Source organism: Cucurbita maxima, unplaced genomic scaffold, assembly GCF_002738345.1.
Source record: "Cucurbita maxima cultivar Rimu unplaced genomic scaffold, Cmax_1.0 Cma_Scf00020, whole genome shotgun sequence".
Classification (NCBI taxonomy): domain Eukaryota; kingdom Viridiplantae; phylum Streptophyta; class Magnoliopsida; order Cucurbitales; family Cucurbitaceae; genus Cucurbita; species Cucurbita maxima.
Window position 1 is genome coordinate 540,028 of NW_019272036.1, and position 19,858 is coordinate 559,885.

Consider the following 19,858-nt stretch of genomic DNA (forward strand, 5'->3'; position numbering starts at 1 on the left):
TTTTTTTTTTTTTTTTTTTTTTTTTTTTTTTTTTTTTTTTTTTTTTTTTTTTTTTATATATATATAGAAAACTTTAAAAACGATCAACTAAATACCAGTGCCAATTTCTTTTAATTCGAATCTATCATAAACAACAGACCCTTAATTCAATTTAGTGGCGCGGAATGTTAATTAATTAACTCTCCTCTGTTCCTTCTCTCACGTGAGAAAACCTATTCTATTTAATACCCCTTGCAGTTTTTGACAATAAGTGAAAGGCAAAAATGGCGTGGCCATTTTAACTACTCCCTTGTTTTTCACCCACCTAACCTAAACTCAACCCAAATACCTGAATGCCTTCTCATAAAATGTGTGTGTGTGTGTGTGTGTCAAATAAAATGTATAATAGTATATTATGAATAAAAGACTGATTATGACAAGAGAAACCAGACAAGGAAGGCTTACCTAAACGCCACAATTCAGAAAACATCTTGATTGGTAGACATGTGGCTCAATTTTTGAACTGAGACCCAACAAACATATTCACAGTTAGTGTTGCATCACATGCACATGGAATCATATTCATACCCCCCATGTGCCACCAAAATTACCCTCCTACTCACACTAACAAAATCTTAAGGCTCACTCAGCTAAGAGAACTGAAGACACGAGATTTACCTATTATTTATCTTAGATTCTTCTACAGTTGTTCTTCTCCTTTTAATTTTTAGAATTAATGCAGATGTTGTATGAAAAGGAAATTAGATATGACGGGAAATTCAAACGTGGACATCTATCTCTATCAAACCTTGCAGATGATGCAGGTAAAATGCAAGGGCTTAGTACCTAAAAATACTTGCAGGAATCAAGCAGCCCATCTAAAATTGAAGACTGAAACACTATGCGTTATATTGTAGTACAAATGATCTGAATTTTCCAACTGAAAGAAGCTTAACTAAAGGTACTAAAAAAAACGAAATTAACCAAAAAAAAAAAAAAAAGGGAGGGGAACATGGGGGATTTTATGAATCAAGGACAAAGTGGGATTCCAGACATTTTTTGGGCTCAATGTAAGAGCAGAGATATGGCATGTAGTGCTGCTAATAAGGCTGATAGAAGAAGAAGCGCACTTGAAGAGCAAGGCAGGGGGGGTTTAGGCGCTGCGAAGGAAGCTGGCAGGCCGAATGGGGAAAGGGCAGAGGGATCAGGAGCAGGCGCTTCGAACTCGTCTGGATTTGGAGGGCTGGGGTTTGAGGGAATGGTGGGAATGGAACCAGTTGCAGAAGGAATCTGATCGCCTGTCGAAGGCAGCAATGGAGCAATTTCAGGGGAGAGTTCTTGGAAAGGGGAACTGGTAGTGGTGGAGGTCAAAAATGGTAAAGCAAGCAAAGGTGTGGCCATGAAAGCCGTAATGAGTGCTGAACAATACCAAAAGCAGGCCATTCAAATGATGATGAAATCAGTGCTCTCTCCTCTAACTCGAGGGCGTGGTAGTGTAATATATTTGTAATATCGAGGGGGATGGGGGGGTATATATTATTTTAGTTTTTTTTTATTGTCTTGATTTTTAAATTATTTTTAACCCTTGCCTTTACTGATCTGCCGAGACTGGAGAGGATGATGGTTTTAGGGGACATTTGTTTGAAATTATGACGTGGGACCTTTGAAATGGAAGAATGGAGGAGCCAGGTAGGCCAAATTCCACGTGGCGGGTAGTAAGTGGATGTTGTGGAGGGAATACAGGGTGTAATGTTTGGGGATGGGACAAAAGATTGAACTTTTATGCTGCAGCTTGTTTGGTAGCTGACGATTCCTCTATAACCCGTGATATAGGTTCTCCTTAATTTACGATGATTCAGATCCTAAAGTCCAGCCTAATTGATCACAACTCAATTTTACCAAACTATAAATTTCACTCATCACCCTAATTACTACGCTCTCTCTGTTCTAATTACTCGAATTCCAATGATTAATCCCATTTCTCAAACTTGTTGAGCCGAATCAGCAGATAATGTGGAGGGATTTTTTGCTCCGGAAGAAAACAATTGACCTAATTTGTTTTGAAAGGGCTTCTTTAGAGTGAACAAAGGGACATGGGAAGATCAAGGAAATAGATGCACAGAAGTATTACCAAATTGATACTGATAAAATGTTAGGTGAGGATTCATTGGAAATGCCAAACAAAAGTTGAGTTTGCATTTGCATTTTCAGAGGGTACCGAACAAAATTCCAAACATAGGGATGATATGTTTAGGATTTTAATTTTGTCGAACTCAGTGAGAATTTATTGTAGTAAGTACATTGTATGGAGGGAAGAAAGTTGAAGAAGATCGCTATCAGATGGAATGCTTTATGTAGTTCTTATAAAACTCAGTAAGAATTAAAATATACTCAACAAGAACGTTAGGATTTCTGTAAGATTTTTTTGGCATTTTGAGCAACTTGATGCAAATAACATATTCCTCAACGGTGATCTTTTGTTAGGAGGTTATGTGGATCTATTCCCAAGTTTTCCACTAGTCATGAGGGAATCCGTCCAAATGAGCTTTTATAGGACAATCACTTGACTATTGTATTTGGTTATGAGAAACATCTAGAATATTAGACTCTAAGAACGTTAATCAAACTCATTTCTCTCTAATCCCATTTTTTCTTGGCTTTTATTGGTCAGTAGGCAGACCATGATGTAAACTATTGATTTTTATGGTTCTTACATCAATATATGATTTTCAGTCTAGGCACATTAGAGTTCCAATTACTCTTAATTACTAATTCAAAAGTCGATAATTGAATCACTATCTTACTAGAAGAAAAAGAATTTAAAATAACTAAGGGTTATCTTTGGTGCTACTTTTGTTCCTGGTTTTCAACAATTTGTGAACCTAACATTCCTTTGTCACCAAGGTGCTTAGGATCTTTCTCTCAAAAAGTATAACTAGTCTACGCCATTGATATTTTAATTACTGAATTGATGCGAGTGGTCCTAATCATTGGAAGTTTTTTAAAATAGGCCGCTCAAGTTTAAAGATCTTGGAAGCTTGACATTTTTTCGGGTATAGAGATTTGATCTCATAGAGGTACATATCTTTCTAAACGTTATTAGACTTTTCAACTACTTGATTCTGTTTAAGATATGTTTTTGGCAATAGTCCTCATTAAATCTTAAGATTTTGGTAAAGTTCTTTCGATTTATCTTAGAGAGTCAACTCAACATATTTTTATTTACTTCTAGATAGACTAGCAAAACCACCCAATGTGAATAACCATGGAGTCTTAGTTTCACTCATAACATTACATCTATTAAATACACAGATCTAAAGACAAAAGGTCATTCTGTTCTGCTCTACGAATTATTTAAATTCTAGATATATAATACATAAAACTAGTGTTTAATTAAGTAGGTTCGTTTATCTAATCATTAAAATTAAGATTAATTAATTATAGATGGTGTGTATGGATTCACACCTAGCATAAAACGTGTGACCTCCACCGAGTCAAATAAAAAAGAATGGATGCATGGATGTTGGATTCTCAAAATAGAAACGTATAACGAGATCTAGATTGTTCTGAAAATATCAAAATAATTCTAGCGCTAGCGCATTTTCCTGCTTAACAAAAATATTTATGTCCGGTAATGAGAAGATAGAGTTGTAGAAGTACCTGACGCCTTATGCCAGAATATCTTAGCTCATAAAGTCTCCTCCAACAAAGTGCAATACGAGGACCAAAACTGACCAAATTTGAGTAGGTGTTCCTCCCTGGTAAAAGCAGTATTAGCGGAATTCAAACAGGGAATTATGCTTCATAAACTTGAGGAGTGTTGTTGAGAAGTCAATTGAAGAAATTAATAATTGCAACCTACTTCAATCGAATGTGAGCTCTTAGATGATCCAACAGGAGAAATTATGAAATAGAAAATGTTAAAAGTAAATGAACTTTAAGCACGATCTGGTCATTCTAGGGATCCAAAATCCTAACCTGCAATCAGTGAAGAATGAGCTTACTGTCAGCTCGAGAAGCACGAGATAATCTCGCAGAAACCTCAATCCCGTTCGAAATCCAGCGTAGATATAATGCAAAACCAAAAGTTCAACTAGTCAGAGATTGATTAGATGCAGCAGTCTCTTTGGGAGATTACTTTTTCGAGGTTTAGATACATACGCCTCGGACCAAACTGAGAGTTCCTTCTTCACACATTAAGTGAGTTCTACTCACTTGCTTCGAGCAGAATCTTGATCATCTGCCATATATCAACGCCTTGAGTTACTGGTTACTCAATCCTCTATTTTATTCCACGGTACGAAGTGTACGAAATCACTATTCGATACAGCATATCAAAAGTAGTGTTAGTGATAACCAGAAAATCAGCCAGGTACAACAGAGAAATTAGCGGATAGGCTGAATAAAGATCAGAAAACTTTACTGAGTCACTTGTAAGATTACATGACGAACCGAATCCTAGTAGTTCATGAAGTCTCCAATAATGTATTCCAAAACTGACCGTGTTTGAGCAGATGTTTCCTCCCTGATTAAACTTAGGCAGTATTGGCGGAAAACAAAACGGAAATTATCTGACGTAAACCTTGGAAGAAAATGATGTTTCTAAAACACTTCAATCGAGAATGAGCTTTTTAGATGATCCAGCAGCATAAACTGTAAAATAGAAACACTTAAATGTAAAAGAAAATTGAGCTCAATCTGGTTATCTAAGGAATCAAGAACCTAAACTGCGATCAGTGAAGAATGAGCATACAGCCGATTCGTTAAGCACAACATATTCCCGCAGAAACCTCAATCTCGTAAAACTCCAGCTTAGATATACTGCCAAATTAAATTTCAACTAGTCAGAAATTGAATAGATGCAGCAACCTCTAATGGTGATTGTTTTTTCGAATTTTCAGCTACATACGCCTCGAAACTGTTGGTTTGCTTCGTACAGAATCTCGATCATCTTCTATACAGCGGCGCGCGTAATAGCCAATTACTCGATCGCCTTCTTCCTTCCACTGTCAAGAGTCTACAAAAGCAGAATCTGGAATATCGAAACTATCGCTGTCAATGATTGGAACAATTAACAGAATACAACAGAGAAATTTACAGATTGACGAAAAATACTGCTGCAAATACGTTATCGAGAAATTTCAGCCGCCAACGGAACTTACAGAAATGTTATACTCACTCCACACTACTTCTCTTCGCTTTGCCGAGATTCAAAATGGAGAGGTCCACGATTTGTGCAGATACACCGAAGCGATGGAAGACGACGAATGAAAAGCTTCATAAATCGTTATTCGGATGCAGGGAGAAATGAAGAACGAAAAGATGTGATTAGAGTTTAACGCGCGAGAATGCTGGCCATTCGGTATAATAAAATATTGGTTTATAATTATAACATTTTAGTTTATAATTCCAGAAAGAAAAAAATTTAATTAATTATTAATTATAACATTTTAGAAATTAGACCACGAAATTATATAATTATAACATTTTATAATTATAACATTTTGATTTGTTAAAAATTATTTTGCAAAAATGATAGATGAAAAACCATAGATATCCAATTTTAAATAATAATAATAATAAATGGACTAAATTAATAAAAATACCCCTAAATTTTCTATTTTTCTCGTTTGGGCCTTAAAAATTCAAATTTTTATCACGGATACATCGTTATTGGTTTGGTGTGAAAAGATCTTTCAATTTTATTTTAAAATAAAAAAATATATTTGTTTTAAAAATAGTGGTGAAAATCTCAAATTTCTTAAATCTTATTTTTTAAACATATATTTTTGAATAAAATGCTTTTGAAGTTTTTAAAATAGTTTAAAGTTATTATTGAAATTTTTTATTGTACTCGACATTTTGTTATTTTTAAAAGATATATTTTTTTTTAATTTTATAAAAATTTAATGATATTTGTTAGATTTTTCTCTTAAAATTAAGAGTATTATTAAAACTTTTCAAAGTTTAATGGTATCGTTGAAAGTTTTATTAAAGTTTTGAAAACTTAATGTTGTTGGTGCGGGTTGTTAAAGTTGAAATATTATTGAAACTTTTGAAAGTTTGATAATTTTTTAGTGCAAAAATTGAAGGTATTTTTATTAATTTAGTCAGATAAAATTTTCATAATATTATGGACTAATTTAAAATTTATTTTGATTATCATATAATTGTTAGGAATACGTGAATAATTGAAAATTTGATCACTACAATTTGAAAAAAAATAATAATACAAATTTAATTTTTGAATTTTTAAAGGTAAGAATTGGTTTTTATAGGTCAATAAAACTATTCTAGTTCATTTTATTATGAAATTTTATTGAATAATAGATTCAAATTTATAACTTAACGTTTTAAATCATAGAAACTAAACGAATATCAAAATTGTAATTTAACCTAGTTTTGGATAGTTTTGTCAATGTCCATGTAACACGCTCCAAACTGACAGAGATTTCACATTTAGACGTAAATGGAGAGAAATTTCTCCCTTCAATAAATGAGGTCGAAGATGGAGATTATATTCCTTTATCTCCCTCCCCTCTTAATTCACCTACATGTCTCCGCCTCTCTTAATATAAATATATTTTCGAAAGAGACCTTCTAAATTTGAGGTAAAACTTTATAAATTACCATTTGGATTAGACTTGTCGTTTTTGTTTTAGAAATTGTTTTCACCATTTATGTGATTTTTGTAATAACTAATAATTTTGACATCTAGATTAATTTTTTTTTTTTTTTTTTTGCTAATTTGAATATTTTTATTTTATATCATTGGAGTTATTTTGCTTTCGCATTAATCATTATTATTGATTCAATTATTAACTTATTAATCGGAACAAAAAAATCAATTTTTCTTATATTTGAAATTCATATTATTAAATCTTGTTCTCGGCATCTAGACATAATTAGTTTTATATTAAAATGATTTGATCAATAAATAATAATGTATAAAAAGTCAAAAGTATATATTATTATTTTTAAATGATTTTTTTTTCTAAGAATAATAACATAGATTTTTTTTTTTTTAATAACCTGATATTCCATATCCACCCACCCTAATGCCTTAATTATTATGCTCGAAATTAGTTTAATTTTTGAAAAGAAAATACTTTTAACTTAATATACTAGGTGAAGGGATTATATTTTAATTAATTGAATGAAGGGATTATATTTTAATTAATTGAATTACACGGTGAAAATTTTATAAATACACTTTATTTTAATATTAATAATAAAAACATAACTAAAACATTTTAAAATTATTAAATTAACATTATTTTATTTAAGGATTAAATTATAAAATTATTTAAAAAAATATTTAAACGCTTATAAATTTAGTAGATTATTAACTAAGGCGTATTGATTCAAATTTTTTTTATGATAGAGTAATTAATGAAATATAAAATTGGATTGGAAGCCATTAAAAAAATTATTAGAAACAAAATTAAACTTAATTTAATTTAATTTAATGAAATATAAAATTGGATTTTAAGCAATTAAAAAAAGTTATTAGAAACAAAATTAAATTAAATTAAATTAAATTAAATGACTAAATTAAATTAGAATAGCAGGTGATAGAATTATTACAGTATATTTTTGTATCGAATCTCAACCAACCTCCCTCACTCCACCATTTTCAAAATTCACGAAAGAAATCCATTCATTCACCACAAATCGCTCTGATTTTCTTCCGATGCTCAAACATTGCGACCGTGAACTCTCAACTCTGTGTTTTTGTTGCTTTTCAGCCGTCAATAAGCACCAGTAAGCACCCATTTTATTTTATTCTTCTTCCTTGAAATTTCTATATATGAAAATGTTTGGGGGATTTGAATCTCCTCATCGAATCGTCGTCTTCAAATTTCTGCAGATTTGGAGGTTATGTTCTGTTTTGGATTTGTACTTTTTAACTGAAATGGATTCAATGGCGTTTTTTAAGTTTATTTGTTTTTTAAATGCGGGTTTTACCTAATTCTGGTTGAGTTAGGGTTTTACTGCGTCGGTTGTGATGAGAGTTTGGTAGCCGAAATGGAGTTTGATCCTTTTGACGGATTTTGCGATTGAGGCGTGAAAATGTTTATTACATTTGTCACCATATCAAGAGCTCCGAGCTTTAATGTTGTTTCCAAGCATTCCTGTTTTACTCTTATGGAGTAATGGTTGTTTTTGTAGAACAGATTGCGGAAGTGAATGGGTTTATTTACTCAATGTCAAGGTCTTGATGATGGGCAGCACCTCTTCCTACAATCTGCATTTTATTTTATAGTACTTTTTAATTTTTGTTAATTTTTTTGAATCCTATGGTGGCTACCTAACTAGGATATAAAGTTTCGTTGATAACAACATTAGTTGTTTGTGTTCGCACATCGCGTTGTTCGTATTTTACGAGACAACTGTCCAACCCAACTACATTTGTTTATCGTGTATCGCTTATAATTCTAAGATTTTAAGAGTTGGGCATGGTCTTTTGTAATTTGGTGGCAATGGGAAGAGTGAGTTAGACAAGAATTAGTTGCATAGTTTGGGAGAGGATCAAACCTCTTGATAGTTTGATAAACATGCATACATCTAGTCACATCACTATTGAGTAGCGATTCTCGAAACAGAAGGAGTTTTATATTTGTACCCATCTCTTCACATGACCAATAGAGTACAACTTAAAGGTTGAAGGTTCAAATCCCCCTCCGTTTTGTAACATTATCATAGTTTCTGTAACAGCCCAAGCCCACCGCTAGCAGATATTGTTCTCTTTGGACTTTTCCTTTTGGGCTTACCCTCAAAGTTTTTAAAATGCGTCTGTTAAGGAGAGGTTTACTCACCTTTATAAAGGGTGTTTTGTTCTCCTTCCCAACCGATGTGAACTCCATCGAAATTAGCTTAATACAAGTTGATGGAGAGTCGGAAGTCGATTAGAATTTTGATGGAGTTCAATTTTTCCCATGGGAATTGTTTAGAGACCTATGTTTAGGACGATTATCGGGACGGGGAGAATCCCCTTTGCTTCATATTTCCCATTTTTAATGTCTTTATGATATGAGGTCATTTGTGGCTTCCGTTTTGTTGCCCTCATGTAATTCTTAATCATTTTGCATTTCCATTGTTTGATTAGGTGAATACTCGGAATAATTTGTCCCTCAAATTGATTTGCATGCTTATAAAGATTTGAACAGCTCTCCACTAGGTATTATCTCTTTATCTGTCTGATTTTCCATGTGTTTAAAATTTATTAATTGGTTTAACTCGTGTGAAATTGTAGCAATGATCTTGATTTGAATCTGTTGTGCTTTGGGCATGGTTTGGAAGCCTCGGTAACTTTGCACGGAGAATAATTCAAGCATTGTGCTGTTATGTAAAAGTTGATTTGCGTTACATATCCTGTATTCGAGTCATCTGAGTGAGGCCAATCGTTATACGAGTTATGAGTTGCAACAAAGATGAAGCCGTTAGAGCAATGGAGATTGCTGAGAAGAAGATGGAAATCAAAGATTTCATCGGGGCTCGTAAGTTAGCTCTCCGGGCTCAACAGCTAAATCCTGATGGGGAGAACATTTCACAAATGCTTATGGTTTGTGATGTGCATTGTGCGGCAGAGAAGAAACTGTCTGGGAATGAGATGGATTGGTACGGTATTCTTCAGATCGAGCAAACGGCAAATGAGGCGACAATTAGGAAGCAGTACCGGAAGTATGCTCTTCTACTTCATCCCGACAAAAACAAATTTATGGGTGCTGAAGCTGCTTTCAAGTTGGTTGGTGAAGCTCAGAGAATTTTGTTGGACCAAGAGAAACGTCAATTGCATGATATGAGACGAAAACTGACAGTATCGCATCGAGCTCCACACAAAGCTGCTTCAACCTTTGATGTTGGGGTTCAAGCTAACTTCAGAAACAACTTTACAAGATTCATTCCTCAACATCAGCCCCCTCAACAGCATGGACACTCGGGGTTCGGTCATAATCATGCTACTTTTTGGACTGTCTGTCCATTTTGTTCAGTGAGGTATCACTACTATAAAGAAGTGGTTAATAGATCACTTTGCTGTCAGAATTGCAAGAATCCCTTTGTTGCATATGATATGGAACTTCAAGGATCTCACTCTCAACCCACGTATAACTTCAACCAGTCATCATTTTTCCAGAAGAAGAATTTCTTCAGTCACAGGGCGGAGACGGGACGCCCCAGAAACTCTCGGTCTGAGAAGTATAGAGCAGAATCTTTTCAGAGGACACGCAAAACTTCAGGTGGTGCTGTGGGAAAGTTCAATACTAAGAAAAAAAGGAAGCAGAGTTCCGAATCCAGTGACAGCTGTGATACTGGAAGTAGCTCCGAGTCTGAAGAGAACGTCATTACTGATGAAGTTAGCAGAAAGGATGTTGGACGCACTGGTGAGCATCGTCCACGAAGATCAAGTCGACACAAGCAAAAGATTTCTTACAGTGAGAATATAAGTGACGACGACGACGACTTTGAGATCACACCAAAAAAATCAAGCAGAAGAGTACCATCCGACACTTCGGATGACGACATTGAAGAAGTATATGTGGATGATAGGTCTGTTGATGTGGATAATGATCAGAGGGAAACAAATGAGCCAGAAAATAGTCGCACTGAAGGGAGTTCATCACGGAGAAGCACGAGAAGTAAGAAGGCGAGCGAAAAAGAAACAGCAGATAAGAATGTTCCTCAGAGAAGAATGAAGTCAGCTGGTGATCCCGAGCCTAAATTGCTCGAACGTCATGATCCTGATTTCAATGATTTTGATAAACTGCGTAATCGGGACTGTTTTTCTCCCGGGCAGATCTGGGCTATGTATCGTGATATTGATACCATGCCTCGATTTTATGCTCGGATCGATAGAGCATTTCCTTCAGAATTCAAGATTCAAGTCACTTGGCTAGAGCCAGAAGCAACTGATAAGAAAATGCCAATTTCCTGCGGTGATTTTGTATTTGGAGCAACTGAAACCATGACAGATTGTGGTTCGATGTTTTCTCATGCTGTTTCTTGGGACAAAGGCGGCCGTAAAGACAGTTTCAAGATTTTTCCAAGAAGAGGGGAAACTTGGGCTCTCTTCAAGAACTGGGATAAGAATAGTCAATGTGATTCCAATAGCAAAGCCGAATATGAGTTTGTCGAGACATTATCGGAATATACCGAAGAAGCTGGTATTGACGTTGCACTCTTAGCTAAAGTGAAGGGGTTTTCGAGTCTCTTTGGTCAAATGGTCGATCAAGAAGGAAAATCATTTCGAATCCCTGCAGATGAATTGTTCAGATTTTCGCACAGGATACCTTCGTTTCCACTCACAGGTGACGAACGAGAGGATGTTCCAAAAGGTTCTTTCGAACTCGATCCAGCTGCTCTTCCCCCCAATATTCCAGAGATCGCCATCCCCGAGCATTTGAAAGAGATGGCTGGCGATACTGGTCACGACACATTGAAGCCCACGAGGCGGCCTAAATGCAGGGAGGCTACTGCTGATGTTAAGAGTGATCTCTCATCTGAGAGCAATGATGATTGCGCACATGTAGCCTCGTCGGGTGAGGCTTACGAAATTCCAGATCCTGAATTTCACAACTTCGACGTCGACAAATCTTTTGACAAGTTTAAGATTAATCAAGTCTGGGCACTGTACAGCGACGAGGATGCTTTGCCTAGATATTATGGTCTGATCAGGAAGATAACCCGGGAACCGAAGTTCGAAGTGAAGTTGATGTGGCTCGAGCCCTCTGCACTGCCAAGTGACGCTATCGAATGGGACGACAAAGATATGCTGATTTCTTGTGGGAAATTTAGACCTCAGAGGAGGACTAGCATGCACTGCTGCAATTCCACTGGCTCCTTTTCACATCTGGTTAAAACTAATTCTTCTTCAAAGAATGAGATTTCCATCTCTCCTAGAAATGGTGAAGTTTGGGCATTGTATAAGAACTGGACTCCAGAATTCAGATGTTCAGATTTGGATAAACGTGTATATGATATAGCAGAAGTCATTGACGAGGACGATTTGCAAAAGGAAGTTATGGTCTTGGAACGTGTGGATGGTTATAACTCGGTCTTCAAGGCTCGAGCCAAAAACGATGGCTCAATGCTCACTATGGTAATCACCCAGGCCGAGCTTCTACGATTCTCCCATCAGATTCCTGCTTTTCGGTTGACAGATGAGCGGGGTGGTAGCTTGAGAGGTTGCTTGGAACTTGATCCCGCTGCTTTACCGGTATATTTTTTTTCTTGACTCGGTTTCGGCTAAAACGCTGTAGGCCACAATTCCTAATAACCCCAACTGAGCCATCGTGCCGAAAACCAAACCGTTTTCGGTGAAGCCTTGGCAAACCGAAGCTCATGTAGATGAGGTCTGAGGAGTATTCACACTGGAAACACCATGTTTCTTATGTTTCACTTCAAAGGACGTGCCTGGATCTTATCTTGAGCTGTCTGGCTTTGGGAGAAAGCTCGTAATATTGGGTTTGTGCAAAATTTTTCATTTTATTGTTGAGAATTACCCTTGATTTTGGTGTATGTAGCTAGCTAGACTCATTTTTGTAAGGAAAAGATGAATTTCTTCATCCATGAGATGAAATGGTCTGTCTTTTTTTGTTTTTTTTTTTTTTGTCTTTTGGGTGAGATCCCACGCTGATGTGAAAGGGGAGCGAAATATTTCTCGTAATAGTGGAAACCTCTTCTTAATAGACACGTTTTAAAATTGTGAGGTTGACGATACGTAATGGACCAAAACTGATAATATCTACTAGTGGAGGGCTTATACTGTTACAAATGGTATCAAGCTAGACATCGAGTGGTGTGCCTGCGAGGACATTTGTCTCCCAAGGGAGGGCTTGGGAGGGGAACGAAACATTCCTCACAAGAGTGTGGAACCCCCTCCTTAGTAAACACGTTTTAAAACTATGGACAATATTTTTTAGCGGTGGGCTTAGGCTGTTGCAAATGGTATCAGAGCTAGACATCGGACGGTATGCTAGTAAGAACGTTGAAACCCAAGGGGGTGGATTGTGTGAGATCTCACATCGATCGGAAAGAAGAACGAAACATTCCTCATAAAGCAAGGACGTTGGCCCTCAAGGGGGTGAATTGTGAGATCTCACATAGGTTGGAGAGGAGAATGAAAACATTCCCCATAAATCAAGGACGGGTAGATTGTGAGATCTCTCATCGGTTGGAAAGGACGAAACATTTCAAGGACTCTAGGGGTGGATTTGGAAAAAAGACTAAACATTCCTCATAAGGGCGTGTAAACTTCTATCTAGTATATGCATTTTAAAATCGTGAAGTTGATGACTATATATAAACATACCATATTTGCTGGTGGTAGATTTGGCTATTACATTTTTCTTCCCTAAATTTATATCTAATTATTTTTTAATTTAAAATTGAATTAAACTGTCTTTATTTATCATTTTTTTTTTATATTCAGAGAAATCATATTATGTTGATAAAAAAGTAATGTTTCTAAAATATTGTAAATTATCTTTTATTTAATTATTATACTTTTATATCTATTTCTATATGTTTATATTAGTCTTTATATCTTATAGTATATATATTTTTTACAATAATATTTATATATTTTATCAATATTAATAAGCGACCTTAAATATAACATAAATACGGATATTTTTATTGAGGAATTGAGATGAATAAATAAAAATTTTAAAAGATATTAAAAAACGGAAATAAATTTAATTTTTTAAACAAAAAAAAATAGACAGCTGTCGACTACCTCTATAGTATAGGGAAGAGTAACGGGTCGCTGACTAGGACCGATGAATCCCACGACCCACAGCTTTCGGTATATTTTTGTAATTAAAAAAGAAAAGGAAAATTACCTTTTTCATTTTGGAACTTTCTTCTGTTCGGTGAAAGCCCGCCGCCGAGATCAGATTTAATACTCTCACTCTATTCTTCCCTCCAAAACCCTCACACTCCCTTTCCTCTTCCCGCCATTTCTTTCCCATTCTATTCCTTTTCCCCTTAATCCCTCTTCCGATTAGCTAAACCGGCGCCGGCAAACTAAGCCGGCTTCGCTCCGTCGGCGATTTCTATTTGCTGCAGAAGAATTGAAAATGGCTCCATTTGGAGGCGATCGCGAGGACATTGATTGTACCGACACCGAAGTCTTTGATGGCCATCTTTCACCGCCCTCATGTTCTGGTAAATGGCTTTGATTTCTGTATTATTTTCTTTTGGTGAAAGATTTGTTTTGATTGATGTTTTACACATCGAGTTTTGAATGTTTTCATAATCTAAGCCAAGCTTTGACAATTGGAAGTAGTTTTTGTTTTTTGATTTTGAGTAAGATTTCAAATATCTCTGCAAGAAAATGAAGATCATTGTAAAGAAATGGTGAGAAAACGGGACTTCATGATTGGATTTTCATATTTCCATGGCTTGATTTTAAGTATGGGATGAGTTTTGTCCTTCATTAAATACAAATTGGTTTCCTGTAATGCATAGTGATTATGCTGTTTGTGACTAGACATATTACAACTTCACTTTGATTTATCTTGTGGTTTGGGTTACACAGGTGAGGAAACGGATAAGGCTTCATATTCCTCAGGAGCAGATCGTTTTTATGATGACGATTTTGAAACTCAAATAGTAAATTTTGCTGGAGAAACTCAAGTCGTGAATCCTCTAAATGATGAGTTTGAAACTCAATTAATGAATCCTTTAAATGATGAGTTTGAAACTCAATTAATGAGTCCTATAAATGATGAGTTTGAAACTCAGTTAGTGAATCCTCTTGGAGATACTCAAGTGTTCAATGTTGCGAGTGAAACTCAAACTTTGAGTGTCTGTGGTGAAACCCAGCAACTTGATGATCCTATTCCCGATGGCATCGAGTGTATGGACTTCGACACTCAAATATTGAATGATTTTGATGATGAAATGGCTGGTGGTTCCTATGAAGACGAAGGATCAAAGGGAACTGAAATTAACGTCAACGAAGATCTAACTGATGATGAATCAGCACAAAGTTTCTATCCATCCATGGAGAAGGATAAGGTTCAATTGAGCCCTCTTAGTGAACATGATGTGAGGAAGGATTTAAAGGCGGTACCGGACAAGTTGCCTGATAAAAAATGTAATTCAGGTATTATTCTTTTGATTGTCTTGTGTTAGATAGAACTCTTTTTTGTATATTTCGACAGGAACAGAGTTCCAACAAGAAATTTGGTTTGTTTGTTTTGAGATGATAAAAGTGCCTGTTGGGATGTTTTCTGTGCAGCAAAAGATGATTGTTTCATTCAAGCAATACACTTAAAGAAATACTTTATTTTCTTACGAGAGAAGTCTATTTACGTTCTTCTTTGCAGGGCCTACACGACTTTCTTCAATACGTGCAGCTTCATTGCGTTCTTCTGGTTCAGCAGCCCGCAGTTCTGCCTTGCAGAATAGAAATCTTGGGTCATGTTCTGTTATGATTGACAAGGATATAGAAAAATCATCCGTAAAAGATAATCACATTGATCAACAGACTGATCTCGAGCAGTGCTGTGAGAATGCTGGAGAATTAGGTTACGTGAAGTGCAGAGCTGGCAGTTCAGCAGTGAGAAAACTTTTTACGAAAGACATTGTGGGGGATTTCGGAGATCTTCACTCAAGTCGTGATGTTGGCAACATGAACACACACGAGTTGACTGCATGCGATGGTGATCAGTTTGCAGGCTTAAGCTATGTTGATTCTCAAGAACCTGGGGATTTAATGCAAGATAATGCTCTTGATTTTGTCGATAAGTTTCTTAAAAACAATTCTTTGGAGTTTGATCAGGGAGGGGGTACCTGTAAATTGGATGCTATCGTGCAAACAAAGTCGGTTCTTAGCCCTAAAGGGCAATATAATCTGGCCAACATTGTTAACTGTATGAGAACAGTTGGAGAATCAAGAGTTTTTGATTGGGACGATAATCGGGAAGATGAAGGAGGTGGGGATATTTTCTGCAGAAGGAAGGAAGAGTTCTTCACTGAACCTCGAAAATCGAAAGGAAGAAGACCAGACTCGAACAGTGATAGGGGAGGATCTTTAAGTATCCCAAACATGAAATCAAGGTTATTTTGTTCTGATTCACGCCTAGAGTTGAGTAAAGGAAGCAAGAATAACGAGACAGCCCGAGAAGCCAAAGTCAAATGTAAAAAGAATCTATGCAATAAACTGGATCAGCAGAATGATGGTGATGCTTGTAGGGTAGAGTCGGAAGACGACGACATCGAGCCTAATCAGCAAGAAATCCCTGATGTAGGTTTCGATACTCAGATGGCAGCTGAGGCACTGGAAACATTATTCAATGATGAGAGCATCAATAAGCTAGTTAATAATGAAGCAAATCAACATTTGGAAAATAGTCCAAAGGATTCTTTTGGAGGCTCTCCTACTAGAAGGTCAAACACTAGCTCGAACACAAGGAAATCCTCGAAAAAGGGACGTGCTTCTAGTTCTGGGGTTGTCCCGAGGCAGTCCAAGAAAATAAACCGGAAGTTTTCTGGAAATTTCATGAAGGCGTGTGAAAATGAGACTGTAAAAATGTCAAGGAGGAATAATAAGACAGATGCTGATGGCATCATTGGTGATGGAAACACAGGCAGTGTGCCGAGCAATGTTGCTAAGGTTTCACCTGTTGCACGTCGAACTAGGCATTCAATGACAGTAAATCAATCGAAAAAGGCTAAAGTTGAATCTGGTGAATGTGAGCGGTCGGTTACAAAGGTTGGTCCATTAATCAAGAAAAGAAATCCTGATCGAGCCACTGGGGGCCCGAAGGCAAAGAGAACAAAATCTCGGGAGGCAGTTTCTAAGATACTTGTAACCAAGTCGAAAGAAGGCACTAAAAATGATGCAACAAGCTCCATGGGACAACGAAGATCGTGTGATATGTTAGCCGGTCAGGTAAGTCTGTCTGATGAGTTAGTTGGACAAACTGTAATTAGGCGCCCGAGGTCTTGTTCCACGAGGAAAACACGATCGTCATTATGTGTTATTTCATCTCTGGCTTCAAATGAGAACTTGGAAAGAGCAGGTGCAGAAAAATCTAATGATGGAAATATAACAGCTAAGGATGGATGTATGGTTTCTTCTGTTGTAAAGACTACGTCAGATGAATCTCCTAGTAAAAGACGTAAACCATCCGACACAGTTTGTTCTACTCCGCCTGATAATTGTAGGACGCCTATAAATGCCGTATCACCCGTTTGTATGGGTAACGAGTATTACAAACAATCATGCAAAAAGAGCCCCTTCAAACCAAGTCTTTTGAAAGAACTTCGTGATTTAACTGCCACGGGGCTTGTATCGGAACCCTTATCAACTGAATCGAGGAGGAGAAAAGATATGAACGATGTTCAAGTCTTGTATAGCCAGCACCTCGATGAGGACATAATCAAACAACAAAAGAAGGTTGTTTCAGACTCATACTCTTTACCTTTTCCACAAGCTGGTTTTTTCAACTTATAATTCATTATCCTTATCAATGTTCTTTCAGACGTTGACTCGCCTAGGGATTAAAGTGGCATCGTCCATGACCGAAGCAACACATTTCATAGCCGATAAATTTATTCGTACAAGGAATATGTTAGAAGCCATTGCTCTGGGTAAGCTTGTGGTGACACACCAATGGATTCAGAGTTGTGGACAGGCAAGATGCTTCATCGACGAAAAAAATTACATCCTACGAGACGCCAAAAAGGAGAAGGAATTTGGATTTAGCATGCCAGGTTCGCTGGCGAGTGCTCGTCAGCATCCTCTTCTAGAGGTGATCTCAATTTCAATGTTTCACCACGTGCTGTATTTGGCCATTACCCCTCTAGTGTTTAAAATAGTAATCTCCACAGGGTCGACGAGTGTTGATTACTCCAAATACAAAACCCGGGAAAGATGTCATTTCGAGCTTGGTCAAGGCAGTGAAGGGCCAGGTATGTTTTGCCTGAACTTTTATTTTGTATGACAACCTAACGTAAAGCGTGTTTATCATATCATTTGAAGTGCTTATAAATGATTAGACGTGTTTTTTTACGGTTTTTGTTTAGCAAGTGCTTATCGATGATTAGAAGCGTTTTTCAACCAGGAGTAAAATTTTACTTAGTGGTAAAAAGTGTTTTTACAATTTTTTTTCAATCACCAAAAGTGGTACGAGAAATTCTACGAGTAGATAAAAGACGCTTTAAAAGTGTTTTCGTAAAAAACATTTAACCAAATTTCTTCCAGAAGTAGTTGTATAATAAGTGCTTCATGTGCCATTCGCCAGGCAGTAGAGAGGCTGGGGAGGTCTATGCTGAAGGATGATCAAATTCCAGATGATTTGTTGGTTTTGTCATGTGAAGAAGATTATGATATGTGTATGCCTTTTCTTGAAAAAGGTTGGTTCGGATATATCCTTCTCATTTGGTTTATAGCATCAAGACTCTAGTGCATACGTCAGTGAGCAACAGTTAATTTTTTTTTTTAATTTATATATTTATTTATTTTTTCCTCCTCTTACTTTCTTCGAGTGACGAGGTCAGCTTATGATTTAGATCGGAGGTTTTGAACCTCTAATTTCTTGATCAAGGGTACATGCTAATTATTGAGCTACGCTCACTTTGATGGTTTTTCCCCTTTTGAAAAGTTAACCTTTTTGCTTGCAGGAGGTGCAGTGTATGGTTCCGAGCTTCTGCTTAACGGGATCGTAACTCAAAAGTTCGAGTTTGAAAGGTTGGGTTTTCTATCATTTGGTAAATTGCACATAAAAGAACAAGCTGTTACTAATTCTTAAATTTCTTTTCAGCCATCCTAAAGACCAAATAATATTTGATACTCGTTTCTTATGTTGTTGAATAATCTGTGCAGGTATCGTCTTTTCGTAGATCAAGTCAAGAGAACTCGGTCGACAATATGGCTCAAGAAAGATGGCAATAAGTTCCATCGTGTTTCTAAACATCATTAACTTTACTTGATCATATATTTTCTGTTGGGGTGTTCTCTTTCTGGTATGTGTTCTAATGTGTAAATTATAAATTATAGTTTTCATGTGCTCTATAATTTAAATTTATTTTAATGTAAATTTTAGGGTCTTAGAGAAAGAGACATGCATTACACTTTTGTATGTCATAAACTATGTAATATAACCTTATATAACTTATGTGACATTAATGTGGCAATGTTTTTAATTCTTATGTATTAAATTTATATCATCAATTTTTTTTGCTACAAGATTGGTGTTTTCTCATTTAGCTCATAAAAGTTGAAAAACCACTCAAGATTGGGCCTTCTGCTAAAAATATACAAGCCGGCACAATCAATGCTCTTATGGCCTTTTAAGTTTGAAGTCTTGTGAACGTAGAATTGCTAAGAAACACAGCAGAAATGTGCAATTTAGGTCGTGTCCTGAACACAATTTGCTATACAAAATATATAGGTCATGCAAGGGATACTCGTCTTTGAAGTTCAAGCATAATCTTCTTTCATTGTTATCCGTTGCAGCTCGAGCTCGTCCATTCATACTTAAATCTTGACTTGAATCTTCGACGATGATGGTCATTGCTTGCTAACTACCTGCATTTCGCTCTTCTTGCATTGGGATATTGCTGGTAATGTAGAAGTTTGGAAAGGAAGATTCAGAAGACGAGCTTATCATCTTCGGAACTAGGTCATACTGGGTTGGGGTTTTGTGCGACTCGAAGTCGCCACATGTAGTAATGAATGTATACAGAGTTCAGGCTCATAGCCGCACCAAACCCCAAGATTGCAGACAGCAATATGGCATATAAGATCTTCAGTTTCAGCTGCAAATAAGACCAAAAGATTGTCAATAAGATGTAAAGTTGAGGTTTCTAACTTTCCAATGCAGAAAAGAAGGAAGTCCAAATGCAGCCGGGGGGGGGGGGGGGG

General features: G+C 36.3%; 3 protein-coding genes and 1 long non-coding RNA gene across 8 annotated transcripts in view; 2 read left to right on the top strand and 2 right to left on the bottom strand.

Moving 5' to 3' along the window:
• Positions 1 to 325: 325 nt before the first annotated feature.
• Positions 326 to 5,319, bottom strand: LOC111494850. Of its 3 annotated transcripts, XR_002720248.1 has the most exons (6): positions 5,107 to 5,319; positions 4,889 to 5,011; positions 4,403 to 4,800; positions 3,958 to 4,296; positions 3,640 to 3,737; positions 326 to 502 (listed from the first exon to the last, which is right to left on the bottom strand). It is a non-coding gene; the product is annotated as an uncharacterized LOC111494850 (long non-coding RNA). The 3 variants fall into 3 exon arrangements; XR_002720247.1 differs by lacking the exon at positions 326 to 502 and having other exon boundaries at positions 3,481 to 3,737; positions 5,159 to 5,319; XR_002720246.1 differs by lacking the exon at positions 326 to 502 and having other exon boundaries at positions 3,481 to 3,737.
• Positions 5,320 to 7,559: 2,240 nt separating this feature from the next.
• On the top strand, positions 7,560 to 12,547 carry LOC111494846. 2 transcript variants are annotated; one of them, XM_023144838.1, is made up of 3 exons: positions 7,560 to 7,743; positions 9,089 to 9,160; positions 9,236 to 12,547. In XM_023144838.1, exon 3 carries the CDS (start codon positions 9,398 to 9,400, stop codon positions 12,212 to 12,214), a length of 2,817 nt encoding a protein of 938 aa, XP_023000606.1. In that variant the 5' UTR covers positions 7,560 to 7,743; positions 9,089 to 9,160; positions 9,236 to 9,397; the 3' UTR covers positions 12,215 to 12,547. The 2 variants fall into 2 exon arrangements, with proteins under 2 accessions (XP_023000606.1, XP_023000607.1); XM_023144839.1 differs by lacking the exon at positions 9,089 to 9,160.
• A 1,290-nt stretch (positions 12,548 to 13,837) lies between these two features.
• LOC111494844 lies at positions 13,838 to 19,165 on the top strand. Of its 2 annotated transcripts, XM_023144837.1 has the most exons (9): positions 13,838 to 14,148; positions 14,522 to 15,091; positions 15,315 to 17,018; positions 17,082 to 17,389; positions 17,475 to 17,744; positions 17,824 to 17,904; positions 18,237 to 18,348; positions 18,616 to 18,682; positions 18,818 to 19,165. In XM_023144837.1, the coding sequence occupies exons 1-9, from the start codon at positions 14,061 to 14,063 to the stop codon at positions 18,912 to 18,914; spliced, it is 3,297 nt and encodes a 1,098-aa protein (XP_023000605.1). In that variant the 5' UTR covers positions 13,838 to 14,060; the 3' UTR covers positions 18,915 to 19,165. The 2 variants fall into 2 exon arrangements, with proteins under 2 accessions (XP_023000605.1, XP_023000604.1); XM_023144836.1 differs by having other exon boundaries at positions 15,315 to 17,389.
• A 46-nt stretch (positions 19,166 to 19,211) lies between these two features.
• Positions 19,212 to 19,858, bottom strand: part of LOC111494848 — a 6,452-nt gene continuing 5,805 nt past the window's right edge. The window contains exon 8 of the mRNA XM_023144842.1: positions 19,212 to 19,752. Coding sequence (XP_023000610.1) covers positions 19,618 to 19,752 — 135 coding nt within the window. The 3' untranslated portion in view covers positions 19,212 to 19,617. The remainder of the gene's footprint in view (positions 19,753 to 19,858) is intronic.